Source organism: Centropristis striata, chromosome 20 (assembly GCF_030273125.1).
Source record: "Centropristis striata isolate RG_2023a ecotype Rhode Island chromosome 20, C.striata_1.0, whole genome shotgun sequence".
Taxonomy (NCBI): Eukaryota; Metazoa; Chordata; class Actinopteri; order Perciformes; family Serranidae; genus Centropristis; species Centropristis striata.
Genome location: NC_081536.1, coordinates 7,027,970 through 7,049,510, shown reverse-complemented (window position 1 = coordinate 7,049,510; position 21,541 = coordinate 7,027,970). Strand labels below are relative to the sequence as shown.

At 41.3% G+C, this 21,541-nt stretch overlaps 1 protein-coding gene across 1 annotated transcript in view; it reads left to right on the top strand.

Moving 5' to 3' along the window:
* Window positions 1–21,541, top strand: part of disc1 (DISC1 scaffold protein) — a 54,093-nt gene that overhangs the window by 18,845 nt on the left and 13,707 nt on the right. Inside the window, exons 8-11 of the mRNA XM_059359185.1 lie at window positions 956–1,058; window positions 1,225–1,413; window positions 9,917–9,977; window positions 18,863–19,112. Coding sequence (XP_059215168.1) covers window positions 956–1,058; window positions 1,225–1,413; window positions 9,917–9,977; window positions 18,863–19,112 — 603 coding nt within the window. The remainder of the gene's footprint in view (window positions 1–955; window positions 1,059–1,224; window positions 1,414–9,916; window positions 9,978–18,862; window positions 19,113–21,541) is intronic.

The window sequence follows — 21,541 nt, the reverse complement described above, 5'->3', positions numbered from 1 at the left end:
GGTGTCCACCATGTGGAAAATGGCACACCTGCTGTGACAAAATGATTGCTGGCATGAAAGTAACTTTCACTTTCTCTACTGGGTTTTTCAAAATTGACAAATAGCCTGATGTTTTGAAATTAAATCAGCAATGTCAGAATTTCACAGTTACAGTTTGAAAAGCACTCCAGAGCAGTTTCCAATTCATATATTGCGTGAAATAAAATTATGCAAGCCTGTTTGAAAAAAAAAAGTGGAGAAAAAAAACCTGTTTTCTATATTTCTGTGGGAAGAGAACTCCCTGGGGATGATCTGCCTCAGAAATACCAACCTATTTGACAGCTTTTTCAAAGTGTTGCACAAAACTGTGTCAGATTCAAGAAGAAAATGCGTCAGAAAATCTGGCTCCACATCCTTTTTGAGTTGTGAAAATAGTTCCTCAAAAGAAGGAGGTGCATCGTGGGTATTGTATCTGGCTGTTACTCAAAGTGAATACATTGGAAAGAACAAGAGGTTTAAAGGGCAGTGCGAGGGCAGATGGGGGCCAGACAGGCTGTATCTGAAGCCATCAACTCCTCTGTGAATACATCAGAGCTAAGGTGCTGCATCCCCATCAGGCCTGTGACATTCAGGGCCCTTTTTTCCTCTCTGACATTCTAATGGCATCTTTTATGGAGATTTCACATTTCCCTGTCCATCCACGTGAAAGGAGACACACTCTCTTTCTTCCTAAAGGTTATAGACAAGGTAACACATCTGCGTTGATGCTCTGCTGTGTATTCAAAGCAGGGCGGCGCACAAGGACGGAAATGAATCTGTAAGGTCTTGTAAGAATGAGTGTCAAAAGCAAAATGAAAGCGGAATTGGAAATGAGCTATGCATCCTGTGGGATCCATGTGTCTGCAAAGGTTTTGTTAGTTACCACCCTCCCCCCCTGCCGTTCTCTCCTCAGCCTCTTCTCCTTCTTTTTCCCCAGGTGGTCATGAGTCAGAGGCTGGGCAGCAGCCTGAGGAGGAAAGTCAGCGAGACTGAAACTCAGCTTCTGGCACTGCATGAAGCCAAGCTGGCGGCCATCTCAGGTAACTCCCCACTCAACCGAACCCCAACTCAACCCTTCACGTCTTCTGTTTACCTCATTTACTTGTATAGCCCGCCATTAGCTTCACTTAATTACGCTATTAATGATCGAGGCGCTCATTAATGGGCGGTGTAAGCCTAATGTCCTCCTGTGGTGCACCGGTGCAGGTAATGACTTCAGCAGTGCCAAGGAGCTGAAAGCTGAGATGAAGGCGGTGTACCTGGAGCGGGACCGGCTGGATGCTCTGGCGAAGAGGCTGCACAGCCTCAGCTCGGGGAGCAGCCAGGAGCTAGCCAGGATGAAGGAGCAGCGGCAGCAGCTCAGGCAGGAGCTGGAGCAGAGGGAGGCCCAGCACGGTGAGTCACTGAGGCCAGTCTACATCAAATAACATGGACTCAAAGGAGGAGCTTGGCTGCTGTAGGCAATATCATCTGTTTTTTCTAGACCAGAATCTCATTCAAATGTTGTTCTAACCTCCGGGTCTGAAACGTGAAGCCAATGTGGAAGCGCCTTAAACCTGCATTCTTTCTAATAGCCAGCAGGGGGCGACTCCACTGGCTGCAGAAAGAAGTTCAAATATCTATGAAAAAATGAGCCTTCTTGTCAATTGATTTATAGCCAAAACAGACAATAAAACATGGGATCCTAATGGTGTGTCTTCCTTGTGATTGACAGGTCGCTACCATGACACACTGTATTTTAATCTTAACACTTTGACCTTTACACAGTGTGTATTCAGTTACTCAAAGTAAATTGTAACATTTTGGTCACATAAAAATGTTATGTTCAGTGTTTGGTTGTCTGAAAGATCAAGTGTTCATCTTCAATAGCAGATGCTTCTTGCCAGCCAAGCTAGCAAGCTAGCACAAATGTTTGCTGATAATTTAGGCTCCTCCTCCCTAGCTACTTCTCTTCCAAATATGGTGTCTTCTGGTTCAAAATGTCAAACTCCAGGCTTCAAAACCGTATACCACAAGTGCACTTTTTTTAAATACAGTCTATGCTGAAAAAAATATTGGGATTTTTTATTCATGACTGAAGTTTTTTTATTTTTTTATTTTTTATTTTTAAGACAAAGTCTTAAAAAGTGGCTGTCGTGTACTCCACCTGCCCACAAACTGCACATAGAAATAACTTTCTGGCAATTGTCCCCATTAAACTTGCATTTATTGATTTTTTTTGGCCACTAAGGGCGCAGTGGAAACAAGATAACACAATACTTACATGCACCTTTTCCTGCCAAAATAGGTGCACCCATTTATATCTTTTAAGTTAATATGCCATTAACAAAGCACTGCCTGTTTATATAAAGTCGCTGGCCATCTGGTGAATGTAAATCCGATGTTCACCTTAACTTTTAGCTGTTTTTTTTCACCTGAGGGAAAAATAAATAAATAAATGCACTGGTATCAAACTGACCACATTACAAACGTTCTTGCCCGCTGAGACTTGGAAACGTTTGTTGTATTTTTGAAAGGTGCCTCTCTCTTTCTCTCTGAATACACCTTTTAAATATCAATTTAAATGTGCATCATGAGAGCTCTTTGAAAGAGAAGTCCTCTCTTGATGTTGCTCCACGCTGAGAGGACATCAATGGACGATGACTTTTTCTCCCAAATGAAGGAGAAGTGATCTGCTGTCAGTGGGGAGTCGGCATCAAATGAGTTACCAGCAGGATTGGCAGTTGTTGAGAGGAAGGGGAGGGGTGGTGGTGGGGCTGTGTGCAGGGGAAATGAGCTTTAGATTGTGTGAAGTAGCCAATTACCTCCAAGCTACTCAGTGCAGACATGATGTATCAGCACACTCTCCAACTACAGGATCTGAATGCTGCTTAAAAAGAAGGGCTCACTTTTTCGCAGGGAGAAGGGAAGAGGAGGGTAGATTGGTTTGGCCTCCTGGCACTGGCAGAGAGATAAATGGACTTTGACAGCATCACCTGCAGTGCTGCTCTCTCAAGTCAATCAGTCAAAGGGAGATTTCTTTAAAAAAAAAAAAAAGTCACTTTACTCTCTGAGGTGGGAGACAGGAAAGGGGATGTGACGAGGTCAAAGTGAGGAGTAAAAGCTCAGAGAGTGGCGCTCTGGATCAGGCTCCTGCTGCAACCCCAAGGCGTGCAATCAGCCATCTAACATACACTGTTATCTAGACCATTAAAGCCTGTGGCTGCACCATCACCATCAGTGACGACCCATTGTCTTGTCTTGAATGCACCCTCTGCTGGCACTAGGGGGCACCCTTTCATTGTTGCAGTCAGGCAGAGTTGCATTGAGTTTTTATGAGGTATACAGTAATGCAAGGACTTGGCATTTTTGTTCTTATAAAGATTTATATATATTTTGTTTGCATATTTTCTCTCCTTTTACCTGTGTGGATGACACTCAGTCACCTGCCTTATTTTTGTTGCAGTCCTGAACACCTTGACTTGCTAAACAGCCTTACACAGCATTAATCTCTCCTCTGACAACCACCAAAGACAAGTTCACCTCCCTATCCTAAACACACTGCACACAGAATAATGCAGCTCTCAGCGACGCGGAGGCTTGGAAACCAGTGACATGCAAATGCTCCGCTTAAACAAAGGAATCAGGTGAGAGACGCGTCACAAATGTGGGAAGGGACGGCAAGTTAATGATTGGTTGTGCGGCTTTGCTCAAATGCACAAGTGGGCGCACACAATATGGCAGCAGGCGCAGTTTCACAAGGCGGTGCTGACACCAAGCAAGGGGCTCATTAAACTGTCATCCTATTTGGTAATAAGGGGCTGGCACATGCTAGCTGGAAACTGATAGCCCACAAACAGCACATTACCATTTCTTTAGCTGGAGGGGATTAGAAATTATAGTCTACTTCAAAGTCAAGATGGCCATCCTTTTGGTTTCCGAGGCATTTCTTATGACACTAGTGTCCTCTTATAACACGAAAACCATATGCTTGTTCTTGAAAAGCCCTATTGTCATGGCAGGAGCTGTAATGCACACAGTTCAGCTGATACCTTGACAAGATCCACGCACATGCATCCACTTAAACGACACAGCTTCAGCTTGTTGAGCATCTCCGCCCAGCCTACTTTGTGGCGTGGGGGGTTTTTGGCCTGGGAGCCATTACGTCTCTAATTGCCATTGACGCGAGTGCTGATGAATACCAAACCCATTATAGCCGGAGGTTTGATTCCCTGCTGAGAGTATAATTTTGTCCCCAAGAGAGATCTGGAGTGATACTAAATTTACAAATAAATAATTGAAGAGCTGAATAACAGGAGAAAATGACCCCCAGGAGTGAGGACATTCGAATGTGGAGGCAGTGTCAGTGTGTGTTCCCACTTGATGTATCCAAGTATTCTAGCATGGCTTATTTAATGCTATTGTTAGTATGCAGGTGGTATATATTCTGTAGCAGGTAATTTGGCAATCTGTGATAAAGACAGTAGGTTGTCTTCTCCACATGGCTCCACTGGAATATATTTAATTAGTATTTTCTTTGTCTTTAGCTGCACCTACACCATCTATTGTTTCTTCCTCTCCAGTGTCACCTCTGTGTTTTATGGTCCTTGGTAGGATTTGGGACTCCGTTCAAGTAAAAAAAAGTGCATACCGGTGCAGCAGCTGAAGTGTACATCAAAAATATTGTCCCTGTGTGTTATTAAACAGATGCAATTTCCTCTTAATGGAGTGCCAATAGTAAAGGCGAGGACATATATGATTTATTCATGACTCTGCCTCTTTCAGGGTGCTTCTGTTGAGAACATGATGGAACGTATGACAGCTCTTCTCCTAAAGAGTGTCTGAATGATTGAGAGCAGTGTAGTGGTTAAGTGGACCCGGGAGAATGTTTCCTGGTTTTTGTCTCTGAAGTTTTGGCAGTGTTCATTTTTCCTGGGATTCAGTAGAGGATGTCATTCCATTGTGAGTATCATAGCGTCCATACCCATCAGAATTACTGCAAAAACAAAGGGAAGTTGATTGAGGCACCACTACAATAGCTCCCACCACTGCATCAATCTGTTTCTTTTTTTATGACTTGAAAGGAGCTTGAGTTTCATAGTGCAGCTGTTTGTTTTTAGCCATGCTCACAGCATTTTTGATCCAGACTGAAATAGCTCAACAACTACTGGGTGGATTTTCATTTGACTTCACCATAAGTTACAAAATGAACATCATGCTGTTTTTAAGACTTGAAACTACCAGCTGAGACCATAAACATATTAGAAATATGTTTATTGAGGTAATAATCAAGTGAGAAGTAGGGGCATTTTTCCTGTTGGCTTACAACACAGGTGAATGACCAGCTCTAGTCAGTCTTACCTTACACAGGCTTTGTACTCAGGATTTGTACCTGCTGATGAAGTGTTAGAATTGTCATTGTGAGCATGTTAGCATGCTGACATTAACATTAAGCTTAAAGCACCAAGGTATCTAAGTGCAGCCTCCACAGAGCAGCTAGCCCGGCAACAAATTCAGAAATGTGTTTTTGTAGAAAATGTATCAGCCTGGTGCTAATGGAGGTTCCCAGAGGATGCAGAGGAAATAATAAGATGCCAGTTTAATGGAGCAGGAATGTGAGCAGGTGAGCTGTTTAGATAGTATTTTAGGGCTTTTATGGCCACACAATTTGGTAAAGTTCGTCTTTGTTGGGCATTTTAGTGCTTCCCCGGATTAAGCCATCTGAAAAAAAATGTTATTTTGGAGCCCGAAAGGAAAGAAAGTTTAGAGTCTCCTCTTAACATACTCTGTTTACTGAGTTTGGCTTGAATTCTAATGAAAGTGAGCATGTCTAACATTTCAGTCAGAGCAATTCAGCACCCAGAAACAGAACTGAAATATATATAACTCCACCCAAGCACAGATTTTGTGCACACAGCCAATTTTTTGTCAAATGATTCTTTTTGTTGTGCATCGGTGCATATCCCCACAATATGTTACGCCGTGCCAACTGCAATCTGTGTACTGCTATGCCTTGTGCGCAGCCTTAAAGCATCATGGGTTATTGAGTGTCTGTCTGAGATATCAGCCTGTCCCTGTCCCTTCATTAGCAATGCTGCTTGGCCGCTGTTAAGTTTAGATACATTCACACGATGTGAGTGTCTGCATATGCTGACTGTGTGTTTGTGTTACCTGCAGAGCTGTTGCACTCAAGCAGCCCGCGCCAAGCTTAAACACATTAATCACAGTCGGTGCCTTCAACTCAATTACAAAGACACACAATTTCTCTTCTGCCTTATTATGCGCAGGGTTTTATAACACGCATATCGGTGGTGCTGCGTTAGCACGGAGCGGCCTCTAATTTGTTTGACAACACGAAGGCCTCGCAGATGTTGGCTGCTTTTATTGTTACAAGGCACTGAAGAAGTGACTGCATTATTCACTTTCAATTAGAGCGCTGTTCAAATGCTCATAATGCAGCAGCGAATCCCAACACCTTGCCTTCGTTAACTTCTGCAGGCTCATTAAAGCCTGTAACTTCATCATCGGGAATTGTGCATAACTGCGATATGTCTGCTCCATTTGCTTTGTCTGCACAACTGATTGTAATCATCAGCTTCGTCATTTTTATCCACTTTACATCTGTTTAACTCTAGTAATTATTTCTTCATTAGAATAATGAATGAGTGTTTTGACCTATATTAAGAAATTCTCTTTGCTGCATCCAGTAATGCATTCTCATCATCTTTCAATAGTGTCTCAGTTGTGTTTGTGGTATGAATGAATGGCCTCTTCGATTTTGGCCGGGGTCCTCGGCAGCAATCAGTGATGTTTAGCTCCTGCTGAGATCACTGGTGTGAGGGGAGGCTGAGCTCATGAATTTTCCAGCACAGGCTCTGTGAAACGCCTTTGTGAGGTTCCTTCAACACCAAATATAGTGCCGCATGTATCGCGGGCTAACAGACTGGCTCTCTTCTTTATGGCCTTTTTAGTGCCGATTTTATTCGCATGGCCTGCCAGTGACAGCAGCCTCCTGCTGACTTACAGGAAGTGGTAATATCACCCAGTGCTCTGGTCCCACTCAGCGCAGGAGGGGGCTCGGCTGCTTGATGTCTTGTCCCATTCTATAAAGAAAAGATTATTTTCATCTGTCACGCCCGAAGAGGCTCACTAGTTTTGCCACCGGTTGGCATGGCGACAGGACGGCACACTGAGGAAATATTAAGTTAACGGTTACTACACTCACGTCTCAAATCTCCACCTGCGTTTTGTATCGACTGTCTCTATTCCTCACCGTATATTATTTCTATATCTGGCTCTTGTTCTTGTTCCATCCGTAGCCTACTTAGTCATCTCACATCTGTACGTGCCCTGTGCCATCTGAAGTCAGGCTTAATGCCCCCATGTATTATTCAATGGCTATCTCCTTGCACGCTGCCTAGCGGAGCCGGCATGAATGGAAGCTGACATGGGAGACTCTGTCAGGTGGGATAGGATCTCACATAGCAATTAGAGGGGTGGTAAGTGAGCTGTCTGGTCCACGTATACCAGATCTGCTCACCAGATATGTGATAGTTACTCCAGCGGCCTCCCTCTTCCCTCTGATTGAGCAGATTTGGCCACTTTGAATGAAAAAGACTCTCATCCATGAACTCTCTCTCTTTCTATGACACACTCACGAAGCCCCCATAAATAACCCGACTATCTCTATCTCATTTCCCCCCAAAGTATGAACAGGAATATGTATGTGTGTCACAGCCACTTAGTCAATGAGTCTTTCCTTTCCTCCCCGCTGTGCCAGCCCCCCAGCTTGTCTCATCTTCGAGCTGATGCTGTCTAATAACCACCATCAAGAAGACAATGTTACAAATTATATTTCAAACCTCAGTGTGATTCAGAACACCCAATTAGGTGACTTTCTGTCTGTGTGAGAATGCTAAGTGGCATAACATTAGAGTAGCTTCCGACCATTTCTTGGCTTGTTTCCTTAAAATGAAGCAATGTCTATTTCTGACTCTGACTTTGTGGAATGTAATGTCTCTATTCGACATTTTGGGAATTTTTTCTCTTTCTTACCCAGAGTAAGTGAGGAGTTTTGATGTCAGATATGAAGCTTCAAGCAGCAGCTGGTTAAAACTGTAAATGTCATAACACTATAACAATATGGGCCTCAGCACTCTTGCCTCACAGCAAAAGGGTCACCAGTTCGATTCTGACCTGCAGCTTTTCTGTGTGGAGTTTATATGTTCTCCCTGTGTCAGTGTGGGTTCTCTCCAGGTCCTCTGGCTTCCCCCCACAGTCCATAAACAGGCAGTTTAGATTTAATTGGTGACTGTAAATTGCCCGTAGGAGTGAATGAGAGTGTGAATGATTGTCTGTCTCTATGTGTCGGCCCTGCTGACCAGTCTGGAGACCTGTCCAGTATGTATCGGCTCCAGCCTCCTGCAACCCCTGAATGAATATGACAATATAAAGTCAACGCTCACTCACCATCACAATGACAACACTGACGCATATGCAAAGAAGATATGACAGTTGGCATTCTTAATTAACCAACAGATTATTATCTAGGTTTGTGAACTCAACAAAATATATAACATAGTTATGCATATACTGTTTTTGTGGTATTTTTTTCAGCTTTATTAGACAGTGAGACGGGCAGCTCTGGCTCAGTTGGTAGAGTGGTCACCCACTGGTTGGAAGATTGTGGTTCGTGCCTACATGTCGAAGTATCCTCGGGCAAGATACTGAACCCCAAATGGCTCCCGATGCTGAGTTCATAGTGTATAAATGAAGTATGAATGTGTATGTGAACGGGTGAATGAGCGCAGTCTGTAGTGTAGATCGCTTTGGATAAAAGCGATATATAAGTGCAGTCCGTCCATTTCCATTTACAGTGAGAGAGGGAATAGAAGGGGACCTTGGGCGAGATTCAAACTTGGGTCTGCTGCGGCAACTACTTATCCTTAGTAGTATGCACACTGCCAGTGAGCCACCAGGATGCCCCATAGTAATTTTTAATGCAAAATTGTTACTTAAACATATTTTAATTTCCTCCCCAAGATTGTGTAGTAGTAGTAAGTCTGAACAGGTAAGGATAAATTATTTTGCAGAAAAATGAAAACGTGGAGAATTTTGTTAGTTTTTATTGTTATTTTTTCCTATTGTGTTAATCATATCATGACCTCTCTGATTCATGTTGTGACTTTTTCCGGGCGTCCAGAACCGCTTTATCAGCGTGTGGGAAAGCACTGATTCTAGTCGCTGAGTTGTCCAGATGCTGGGTTAGGCACATCCACAAGGCCAGCTTTGTGTGTGTGCTTCAGTGAGGAGGAGGATTATATTGAACACTATAGCTTTGTGTGCACATATATATGCAGCGCAATTTGATATAAGTGCATCCTATTGTGTTCAAAGATCTGCCACTGCGGGGGGCATATTCTCATGTTTCATACATGAGCTCATTAACGGCGCTCAGATTGCCCTCCTCTCCATCCTGTCTAACACTCAGCCAGCCTGCGTGCGCCTCCTCAAGGCACAGCTCGCTGCTGGCAGCAGGGCGCAGGAAGCAGCATAAGCTATCCATCCAACTTTATGCCCCACAGAAAATCTGGCACTGCAAGGACCTATGCCACGTTAGAATCCCCTTTTATCCTCGGGCTCAGTCTCCAATTTTATCCATCCTCAGAGTGGTGGGAATGATATTTCCTCGATTGTGTTTGTCTTAAGAGAAAACCAGCTGTACTGAGCTGTACTGTTGCATTTTCTCACCACATCTCCCACTGTGACTGCTACCTTTCCTAACAGAGCCCATCCACTGTACAATATAGCTAATCACAAGTCCTTTTTAATGGTATTAGAGCTGTGATTTGTTGCTAGGTTACCCCATCATGGCTAATAAAAGTAGTGAGTAACAGGCTGTTTTTCTCTCTCCAAACAGAAAGCCGGCTGAAAGAGAACACTACCAAGTATATGAAGCTACTGGAGGACAGATTGCACAGGTAAGAGTGTTTTGTTCTGCAGACACGAAGACTCAATATTCCACAGGAGACATAAACAGAGCAACACAGTCTCCAAGGACTTCCCTCTAACCTCTGTCGTCCTCTAAACCAGAGCACCGTCTCCCCAATACATCACCTCACCCACCACATCATGCACTCACACCTTTTTCTTATGCCGTCGTCTCCCAGAGCGGCTTTCTCACATTTCACTCCGTCTCTCACCTGCGCAATTTGTCTTCCTCTTCCCACCTTCTCACATATTTTCTAAACCCCTTTATTTTTTTATACCTTCACATCAGCTCAGTTGCCACCTTTTCCCTCCTCTGTATAAACCATTTTAGACAAAACAATATCTTTCTCCGTCGGTGTGATTGTTTATCTGCGTCTCGGCGCTCCTAAATAACAGAGGACAAGTGTGTTTTGTTTGCAGGTGGTCGCCCAAACTGGCTGACAGTTGAACAACAGCATTGTGATGTGCTGAGTGGCCGACTTTTGTCGAGCAGAGGGTGTGGAACCCAGTCAAGTGTCGACACCATACGCGAGTTTTTGCTTCCTTATGGAGATTAGAGCTGCTTAGCTCATCTCTTCTGACACCAAGCAGCTGCAAAGCGATCAGCTTTTACTCTGCAGCGTTTTGGAACCATTTGTGTTTTACAGATGGATGAATAGAGCTGGTAATGTTATTGTGTACACCATATGAGCTGTGCTTTCTACTCTGTCTCTTTTTTAAGCATTGGGTTGGGCCACTTGGGCTTACTCTGAGCCAGGAAAAGCCTTTACTATCAGAGAGACACTGTATGTCTGCTTGACCCATGTTTTAGTGTGTTGTATGTGAGAGGGAGTTGCTTTCTGGGCTGCGTCCTCAGAGAGGCAGGGTCGCCTCTTTGGATGGGAGCACACACTGAAGGCCTGTTTGTTGTTGAGGGATGCACAGGCTGTGACTCAGCACGGTCAAGGAGCAACATGGCTGCAATCTCAGTGCCCAGCAGGAGAGCAAAGGCTCGGGACCTGTTCTGTCAAAAGGGCAGATGGCCGTTTTGTGTTTTGTTTGTTTGATTCTTGAGAGTTGTTGGATAGTACCTGTCTGTGGCACGTATCGAATGTGAAAAAGGTGAAAAAAACTCTAGCTGAGTTACTGGAAGAGGCATTTGGCAAAACTCATTATCTGGATCCTAAAAATCCCATAATGCAACACAATAATATAATCAAGTCGCATCCTCTGAGTGTTAAAAGTGAAAACAATGCAGAAGTGTCTTAAACTTGCATTCTTTGTAATAAGCAGCAGGAGGCAACTCCACTGGTTGCACTATAGAAGTCTATGAGAAAATGAGTCTACTTGTAACTTGATTTATTACCTCAGTAAATATGTTCCTGATGAGTTTATAGTCTCAAACGCTAGTGTCAAGACTTCTTCAATACAGCATGATTTTTATTTTGTAAATTGTGGTCCCATTTAGAGTAAAATAGAGGATAAAGTATAACTTTAGGTTGGGGCTGTCATGTGATTGTCAAGTTGCTACCACAGCGTACTGTGTGTTTTTGTCTCAGAATTTTGACCCTTTTACTGTGTTTTCAGTTCATGAAAACTAATGAAACATTTTGGACTAAAAATATCCTGTTTGGTAATCTGTTGGACTAAAAGACACTATGGCGTCAGCTGTTCAGTTTAAATCACAGATGCACCTTAGCAACTAAGCTAGTGCCAGTGTTAGCTGATGACTCAGCTCCATTGTCTTGTCCAAATATGGTCACTTCTGGTTCCAAAAAAACCGAAATGGCAATGACCAAAATGCCAAACTTGAGGCTTCAAAGCAAATATTACAGTGTTTTGTGATTGTTTATTGGGCAATTTGACATTGCTGTGACAAGAACATAGTGTGTGTCCCAACTATAATAATAACAATATAAAAAGATCCCCATTTATTCTCCCCTGATGTAAAATTCCCAGATCTCTAATTCAGAAAACTATTTTATTTTCCTTCCTGTCCCAGACTAACAGATGCAATAAAACAAAAATAGATCATTGAATGCTCGGCGTCTGGCTACTGTGTGCTTTATATTTGCCCTTTTAATAAAACTCCTATATTCTCTGATCCTATCTTTTAGTTTCACTGTATGATATAGATCGTATTTATCTAACTACATCACTATTGGAAGAAAAATCACATTAAAGGACTCCTTTTTGGACATGGAGCACAATAGACTAATTTCCCTGCTCATCACATTCAATATTAATTGATTGGCTCTCCAGCTTTGGATCAGCTTCCATTACCAGCGGCAGTCCACAGCACATCACAAGTCCAGCTCTGCCTTCAGGCGAGGACCAGTAGCTTCCTCCAGTTCCAGTTTGGCACAGTGACACATATTTTGGCTTGATTGAATGGCCAATTGTCCCCACATGTGCACACAGAAATACACACACACCCATCATCCACTGTAAATTTTTATCAGTCAGCTCTAATGTACATTACTGTTGATGGAGTGCGGTGGTGATGGGAGGTGAGGAGAGGAGGAGGGGGAGGGGGGAGGAGAGAGGCAGATTAGTACTGCTGAGATGTCTGGTCTCCGTGGAGACGGATGGTGTTGAAAAAACCAATTATCTCTTCCTTGCTAAAGACTAGAACAGGATGTTAGAGCAGTGCAGATGCTGTAAGTGTGTCACCAGAACAAAAAAAACCCCATTTTATTCAGATTAGCAGCAGTTGTTTGATACATTATGTAGATGTTTCATTAGGAAAATGCCTCTCGAATGTTTCCTACATTTATACATTCTTCTGTTGAAACTAGGATGTCGTTTATCATATTTAATGGATACAATGCAACTGGTGGAGAAGTCGTTAAAATACTCAGAAAAGACCTGTTTGTTAAAAATAGAGAATTTAATGAGGGACTCCAAGCAGGGAGTGAAAAACAAATCTATTAGCCCATTTAATGTACATAATCGTGATTTTACAAAAGGGAAATGTAAAGTCTTTAACAAAGGGGACTCGGCTGCTCAGCTGTCAGCTGTAAAAGAAACCCCCCCAGACATGAAGCCACCCACCTTACAAACTGTTCACTTCACCATCACACCTCATCCAATAGTCACCCGCCTTTATTTCGCCATATTATTAACACCTCTCATTGGCTGCTGTTGTTCGAGATGAGGTGAAAACATTACCATCTCCTTCTTGCATTTTAAGGTGTGAATTCTATAACCCCAGATTCCAAAAAGTAGGGACACAGCATACAACGTAAAAAACAAAGAAGCATTTAAAATGTATATTACAAAAAAGAAAACGTCATCAGTTTCAACATATAATATAATGCGTGGCTGGAGGCATTAAGCAAGAGGCTTCTAATTCCCTGTTGTTAACAGATGGTTTGTTTGAATATCAAAACACTTATGTCAATTATAAAATTAATAGGAACCAATGCTTATCTGCCTTGTTGTCCTGTAATGTTAAGTTAATTTAAACTGCATTTCTAAAAGTTTGGACAGAAGTTTAACAGTCATATTGATAAAACTTAATTTTACCCAACGGCGGTGGTGTTATCTCAACATATTACTGATTATGACACCTATGACACCATTCTGCATAATAAAAAGTAATGTGCTTAGGTCACGGAAATTTTGAGAATTGTAAGATACTCATCATCATCATCTTGTACTATATTCTCCCTGACTACCTCCTTACCCAACATCTGACCAGTGGTTGAATCACATTTGAGGCCAACATTAGCTTCAGTTAGCTGGCTTAGCTTTCACTTACTTTTCTGGGTGCAACCGTAACAGGTGTTGTTTAAAATTTGAAGTTGTCCCAGTCTTCTGCGAGTCAAGTCATGAGTCCCGAAACCTGAGCTTTGAGTCCACCCAGGGACATTAGCTTACGTTAGCTTACTTCCATTAACTTAGCTGCAACAACCTGCAACAAAAGCCTATTTTGCCGCTTAGCATCATAGCTAGCATCATTTTAGCATTTGCTAGTCAATCAGAGGTAGGATGTAGGACATCAAACAAGTGAAGTCAAAACAATACAGTGAAAAAAACATTTTTCATCTCTGATTCAAATTGCCACATATTTTATATCATGGATTAACTCATGGAGTATTATTACATTTCTAATGAATTTTTATTGTGTTTATGGCTTTTTGGTATCCAGAAGCACTGAAATGAGACTACAGGTGAAAATCACATTCATTTTCATTTTATTTGGGAGAGTAATTTCTCGGGGTGATGGCTGATCTTTAGATAGCTAAAAACTCCAGCTGTGACTGAAGATAGGAGCTGTTTTTCACACTCTGTCATTGATATTCATGTGTGAGACCTGAAGATGCGGCTGAACACATGACCTGATGCTGGGTAGAGTTGAGAATATCTGCCAGACCGCTCTGCGCCTTTTTTTTTTTTTAACCATGGAGAGGTCTAACTGAACCTTCTGGTACCAGCAGGACTGGACCACTGCTCCTTCAATCCACAGCTGTATTTATAATCCTTCTGTCTGTGTGAACGCAATGCCTCGAGGAGAAAGAGCAGTCCTGTCAGTCAGCGGTCCCACAGGGGGAGCTGAGACTGTCGACGGCGTGTGCCTGCCTGTCTCTCCATCTTATTACCGGGCCATCAGCGGAGCAGCACACCCACACCCTGCCACTTTCAGACGGCAGGCCGAGCGGCTGCTACCAATTAACCCCCGGGTGAGGAGTTCATACCGACGGGCACCAGGAGGCCACCATCACAGGGATGCTGCTTAGGAACTGACATGTTGTCTGCATTTTCAGTACACAGAACACTAATCCAAATGCCAGTTATTTGTAATAAATTGTGGTTGTCGTTGAAAAGAAGCTGTTGTGATAGATGAGGCCTGCTTTGACGTTTTTTTTAAGGAATTTATGATTGTACGACTCTGAATCCCCACAGAGAGTGATTTATGTGTGTGTGTGTAAGTTAACACATGTGTGCCCAGCTGAATCTGTGTGTGTGTGTGTGTGTGTGTGTGAGAGAGTGTGTGAGTGTGTGTGTGTGTGTGTGTGCCTCTCCACTTCAGAAGAGACAAATAACAATGGCATGGCTCACTGGCTGCGTCGCCACTATAGCAGAATTTAGAAGCGGCGGGCGTTGAGTAGCGAATTGGCGAGGGCAGAGGGGGCTGGGCCGAGCAATTTTTCTATTGTCTGTGTGCCAAATGAAGGTTAGAGAACGGCTGAGAGGCGTGCGTTGGCAGGGTACAGAGGTTGGCAGCCTTTTCAGGCAGGAGATGGGCTGGAAAACAAGTGGCATTCAATTTTCAGGGGGCCTCATCATCACTGAGAGAGTGGAAGGAACAGAGGGAGAGATTAAACAATATTGTCTGGGTGCAGTTTGCCTTTTGAGTTTGTTTATATGTGATGGAAAATGAGCAATTTTTCAATCTAACTGCGCAGCAAGGAGGCGCTCTCTAGGTGAAAATACTGAATGTATTATCAAGGCTTATATGTTTGCTTATTTGTGCTTAAAGTATGAAATTGTTGTGTTTTTTTCCTCATTCTGAATCAGTCAATGTGAGAATTAGTGATTGTGACAGAGAATCTCCTCCTGGGTTGGAAATCGGCACATACAGAGACACGGAGGACGTTTCTTCCTTTAAGATGTTTGTTGCATCTCTTACTGATTGCATAAAAACACATATTTGTCCCTGCATTCTGTCAGCTTTAGTTTGTCTTCTACACAAGATGGATTCCTGGAAACAAGGTTGTTAAGGCAGGGAAATATTTATGCTCTTTGGTGTGGGGACTTTTTATGCGTCTCTTAAACCATATTAAAGGTAGAATTTCTAACAAGATCAATGGATTTGGTTTTAAAATGTCACCTGGGACCACAGTTATTTGGGAATGATTTGTTAGCTAAAGGTCACTGAAAGAAGAAGGGGAATAAATATGAATATTTTAAAGGTTAGAGGTCTCAAATGCGAGCCAGTGGGCGAGTATTTCATTTAATGGAAGATAAAAAAGGGTTGTTTTTTTGGTGAGGGGAGCCCAAAAGGACCTACTTATAATTCAACATCAACCAACGACCATGTCGTTAGAGGTACTTCCAGGGTTTTCCTTGGATCTTTTAAATTTTTATTTATTTGAGAAATCAGTGGCAAAATCTGGAGAATGTGTGTAGTGAACACAACAACAACAAAAAAAATCACAATTTGATGGTTGCTGATTAATTCTCCTGTTTTTTTGTTTTTTTCAGGAACAGCAATAACCCAGGGCATGCTTAATTATTATTATTAAAAATCCCAATAAACATTGTTTATATTTCATTAATATCTCCATTACTAACCATTTCAATCAATATTTAGTGCAATGGAGTTCTTTACTTCTCAAAGATTATGGTTCAATGAGGATAATTTACTCTTTTTTCATTAAAAAAAAATCCATGTTAAAACTTTTTTAAATGTGCATTGGAAATACCTACATATAAAAAACAATGGTTTTAAATGACATTGAAAAAAAAAACTTTTAACTATTTCTTTTTTTTTAAACTTGGAAATGGGTCAATTTGACCCCCAACATAAGAGGAGGGTCAAAGGCCCTAGTTAAAACATAAAAAAAAAAAAAAAAAAATCGGTAACGCTTTATATTAAGGTCCTTGTAATAACCATTAATTAACAAGTAATAAGGCCCTTGTAAGTCTTTACAAGATGCTTATTAACATTATTGTGTTTATAAGCTTATATAAGTGTTAATAATTGCATTACAAACACCCATGACCCACCCATTATGTCTTTGCCATGCCTTTATTAATCTTATTTTGTTTGCTTATTGATATTAAAATATACTTTATTGCTCATCTATTATAACTTAAGTATAAGTTAACTATGCTTTTTGCAACTACCGGATCTAAAGCGAGAACAATGCCTTATTACTTGTTAATTAATGGTTATTAAGGACCTTATTATAAAGCGTTACCTAAAAATCTTGTTATTATGGTATTAGATAACATTAAGTGTCTGAAGTAACTGTAAATGTTCGCCTTCACACAGTTACCAGTTCAACCTAAATCATGAAACAATGAACACAGAACTCTGCCGGTCAGTGACTGAATAATACACTCAATCAGAAGTGGCTGCTTTAATTGTTCTCTTCTGTTTTTACACTGGGAGCTTGAGTCTGGGATGTCACAGGGGTCAGGGGCGAGGGAGAGAGAAGAAGGATGACTGATTGTAACTCACTGACTAGATAAACAAAAAGCAATCTTCTTGTCCTCCCCCTGAACTCCTGCTCAGTGACCCCAGCAGAGATGAACACATCCAGGCCCTCTGCTGTCTCTGCTGCAGCTCTTTGAAGGAAAGGACAGCATACCAGGAGCACATTCACTCTCATTGCATTTTGTCAATGGATTTAAATCTTTGAAATGATTCATATCCGGCGTTTCACTCTTTTGTCAGTGCTTTATTATAGAGATGTTATTAAAGATGTCCTTTAGTGTGGCTTTACTGAACTCAGTGCACCCATGACATGCATACTGTAACTCTTACTGTGTCATTTTAGATTAGTTTGAATGTGCTTTTGTACTGATATTAGTCATGATGTGTCCATTATTTCACAGCATACAATATGTTCAGCATCTTACAGCCTTGGATTCTTTAAATGAATAGTTCTTTCAGCATTATAAGAGAGTGGTGATTCACTTTCTTGCTGAGAGTTAGATGAGAAGGTCAGTACCGCTCTCATGTCTGCTTGTTTAGCACTGAGCTACAGCCAGGAAATTAGCCTAGCTTAGCAAAAAAAGTGGGAGCAGATGGAACCAGCTGCCTGGCTCTCTCCAAAGTTCAAAAATACACCCATCAACACCTCTAAAGGTCACAAATGAACATGTAATATAGGTTATGGTCACACGTGTTTTAGCACTGTTTCCACCTGCTGCTAAGCTAAGCTAATCATCTCCTGGTTCCAGGTCAATACTAAACGGACACACACAGGAGTGATCAGTCATCTCTTACAGCTGTCCATAAGAAAGCAAATAAGTGCTTTTTACCAAAATGTCAAACTATTCCTAACATGTCAAATATGCATGTGCTGTTGTGTTTACTCTCTTGTAAACTGTTTTATAGTAGGTGATATTTAAGTAACAAAATGTGATTATTGTATTGTCTAATAGTCGGGATGTTGAAAAACAAGTTGCCCAACTACATTAGTGCAATATTAACGTAATTTGGACGATACTCTGTGTTCTGATCCATGCACATAGTAGTGAAGCTGCAGCGAACCATGCAAAAACATGCAATATTGTGAAATAGATATATATTTTTTATTTATTGATATATGAAATGACCTATATTGGGATAGATGATTTTGGCCATATCAGCCAGTCCTAAATGTGAACATATAAATTCATATGAATATATCTATTGCTATATTGTATAACATCATGTCAAATTTAACTGTACCATATTTGTGATATACTGTGTTATGCCACATTGTACCATATCACATGACACTGTATTGCATCTGCAGTATGCTGTTACGCCATGTTTTTTACCACAAATGTTTATCATATCACATTCTATCTTGTATTACATTGTAACGTACAGTACGATATGATACAATAAGATACAATATGGTACAATACTGTAATGGTACGATACAATATGGTAAGATACGATATGATAATGGTACGATACGATACAATATGGTACGATATATGATAATGGTACGATATGACATGATGGTATGATACCATATGATAATGGTATGATATGATACAATATGGTATGATACAATACGATACAATATGGTACGATACAATACAATTAGATACAATACATTACATGCCTACATTATTGTACATTACGGTACAGTGTGATATGATACTATACGGTACAGTTTTGTATAGTCTGGTATAGTATAACACGCTGGTCTGTTCCTCTCTGTAGCTGTGGCTGTCCGGGCTTGGAGCGGATCTGGGAAGCAGACCTGGAAGCGTGTCACCTGTTCCTTCGCGGCCTCCAGTTGCGGACTCCCAGCTGCAGTGCAGGAGACATCGAAGACCTCCCCACTGCACTTCCCCCCTCTTATTCTCCAACCCAGCCATGCACCAAAGAAGAAGAAGACTGTGCCATGCTCACTGCATTAGGAGGACGCTGGTGTCCCGAGGCCAACTTACAGAATTCTGAGTTCACAAAGGTAACGCAGTAGCGTCTTGTTAACAACACATTATGTTTTATTCACAAATGCCTGTGCTTTTTTACCAGGGTGCATGACAGATTGATGCGTGCAGGCAGACATTTATAGTATCTTCAATGTACAAGATGCCCTTTGAGGCTGTCCATCGCTTCAGTCTAACATTTCTTTTTTCACACATAACACATCTTTGCTTCTGAAAGGTCAAATGAGAGCAGCTTTTTCTCTTAAAAAAAAGAGAAACTGTGTTATAAAAACGTGAACCCACATAAGTGTGCCTTCTCGGTCAGTCTTCCCACTTGACTGGAGACGACATTTTCAGTTGGTACATTCAGCTGCTGTCAGGAGTCTGTCTGCTTCTGCGAGATGAGCAGCAGTCTATTAGCAGGTTTGCTCGAAGGTATTTCCAAACGAGGAAAATGTGGGCGTTAGGGAGGCAACCGTTTGGAAATATTTTTGCTTCCTTGAAGAGTTTCATTCTACAGAGTGCGGATTTAAGCTTCTCTTTCTGCATGATTACCAGCGTTTAGTGGGAATGCATGTGTGCATGCCTGTGTGTTTGTGCAAGTGCTCTGTGCTGGTCTATCCCACAGTGAGTTGAGGTCCACTGCCTCAGGGCAGAGTCCAACTCATTCTCTCCTCTCCTCACACTTTCCTCCGCCCACGTAGTCTGACAGACTCGTCTGAGATAGGAACAAAGCCAGCACAGCCAGCATTAATAAAAAAAATAGCACCCTTGCCAGACATGTTTTGTGAGACTATATTTTGTTAGTTTGGCGCTCAGACTGTGATTTATATCGTGTTTTCTGTTTTTTTTTTTTTACCATAGTAGATACTTTGAATTTCAAATGTACTCTTTTCAGTATGGATTTACTGCACTGGAAGCAAATATTTATCAATGATCTTTACCGCTGTTGGCAGAATTCCCACTTGCATGTATTAAACTTGGAAGTTGTGGATTTCCATTATCATATTTAATTCTCCTACTGTTGCATCCTTTAACCTTCTCTCCCCGTCTCGCTCTGTGCAACCATAAATGTACACTTTGCACTAATGTCTTCTTTCCCTGCACTGCCTGACTGCATTTTACAAACTGCATGATCTATTTTCTGCTTTCCCTTTGTTTCTCTCTGCTTTTCTTTCTCCTCCTAAAGCCCGGCCCCTCCTAACATTTCTCCAAGAACTGGAAGGTGAGACAGACAACCATTTCTCTCTTTTGTCTGCGTCCTGTGCACTCTTTTCTGTGTCCTCTAAAGCTAGAAAAACTAAAAGTCAGTAAAGAAAGATGTTTATCACATGGCTGAAAAAAATCACATTCTATAAGTTTAGATTTTAGTATTAATTCTTGAATATTTCAGAACATAAGTAGGTGTTACTAAATTTAGATACAATAAAAGATACAATAAAACGTATCAATGACTTCATGGACAGAGGAGCAAAAACACATTTTATACAAATAATACAACTTTATCATTAACTCAGGTTGCTTTCCAATAATGTGAAGAAACAAGAATAAAAACAGGCAACTTAACAAGTGCAAATATTGCATGTGAAAACAAATGCCTCATATGAATAACAAACAAAAGAGGCAGGAGATATGAAGAACAGGTATGGTTAGAATATGAGAGATAGAAATAAAACACAGGAAGGCAATAAAACAATAAAACCTGTAAACTAGATTGACACTCTGAGAGCACAGCCCTCCGCCAAGGCCAATGGTGCGTTCATGTGCTTCTTGAATGATCCCATTTAACAGGGTAACATGTTTTTTTGACTTCGGTGTGTTCACAAGCTTTTAGCTGAAATGTGGAAACAACATGGATACGACAAAGAAGATGTGAATAGTTAAACAAGACAATCATAGCCCCCCCCCCCCAGCTCATTTGTCTGATTATTCTGACATGTTATAAATGCAGCACAAATGCCCCATCTCCCAATGTCAATGGAAGTGAAAAATTATCTTAGTATTCGCCCCATGATTCACTCTAAAATTTAATGGGTTTTTACTTTTACACGCGACACCATTACACCAAGTCAAGTTTTAGTGTTAAATAAGTACAGCTTTTGGTTTGGGAGTTTCATAGTTAAAGTTAAAAAAAAAGCTGAGCTGTTTTTTCTATTTAAAGAAAAACAGCAGCAGAGGACCAAAGATGCCCTGAAGGATTATAAAATGACAAATAATTAGTAATGTAGGTCACATCTGTATTGCAAATGCTCTTTGCAACATTTAACATGAATGACAACACATTGATGCTTCAACTAACCAGCTAACATGTTTTTGTCCTAAGAAAAAAAAAGATGGATACTGCACACTGAGTGGACAATTTTTGTCCTAAAGCGGTTTTTAATTTAAAATTACAATACGTCCTCATATTCTCAGCCATTTAGTATCATTCTGCATACGTAAAGTAAGGTTTCTACTCTGAATATTT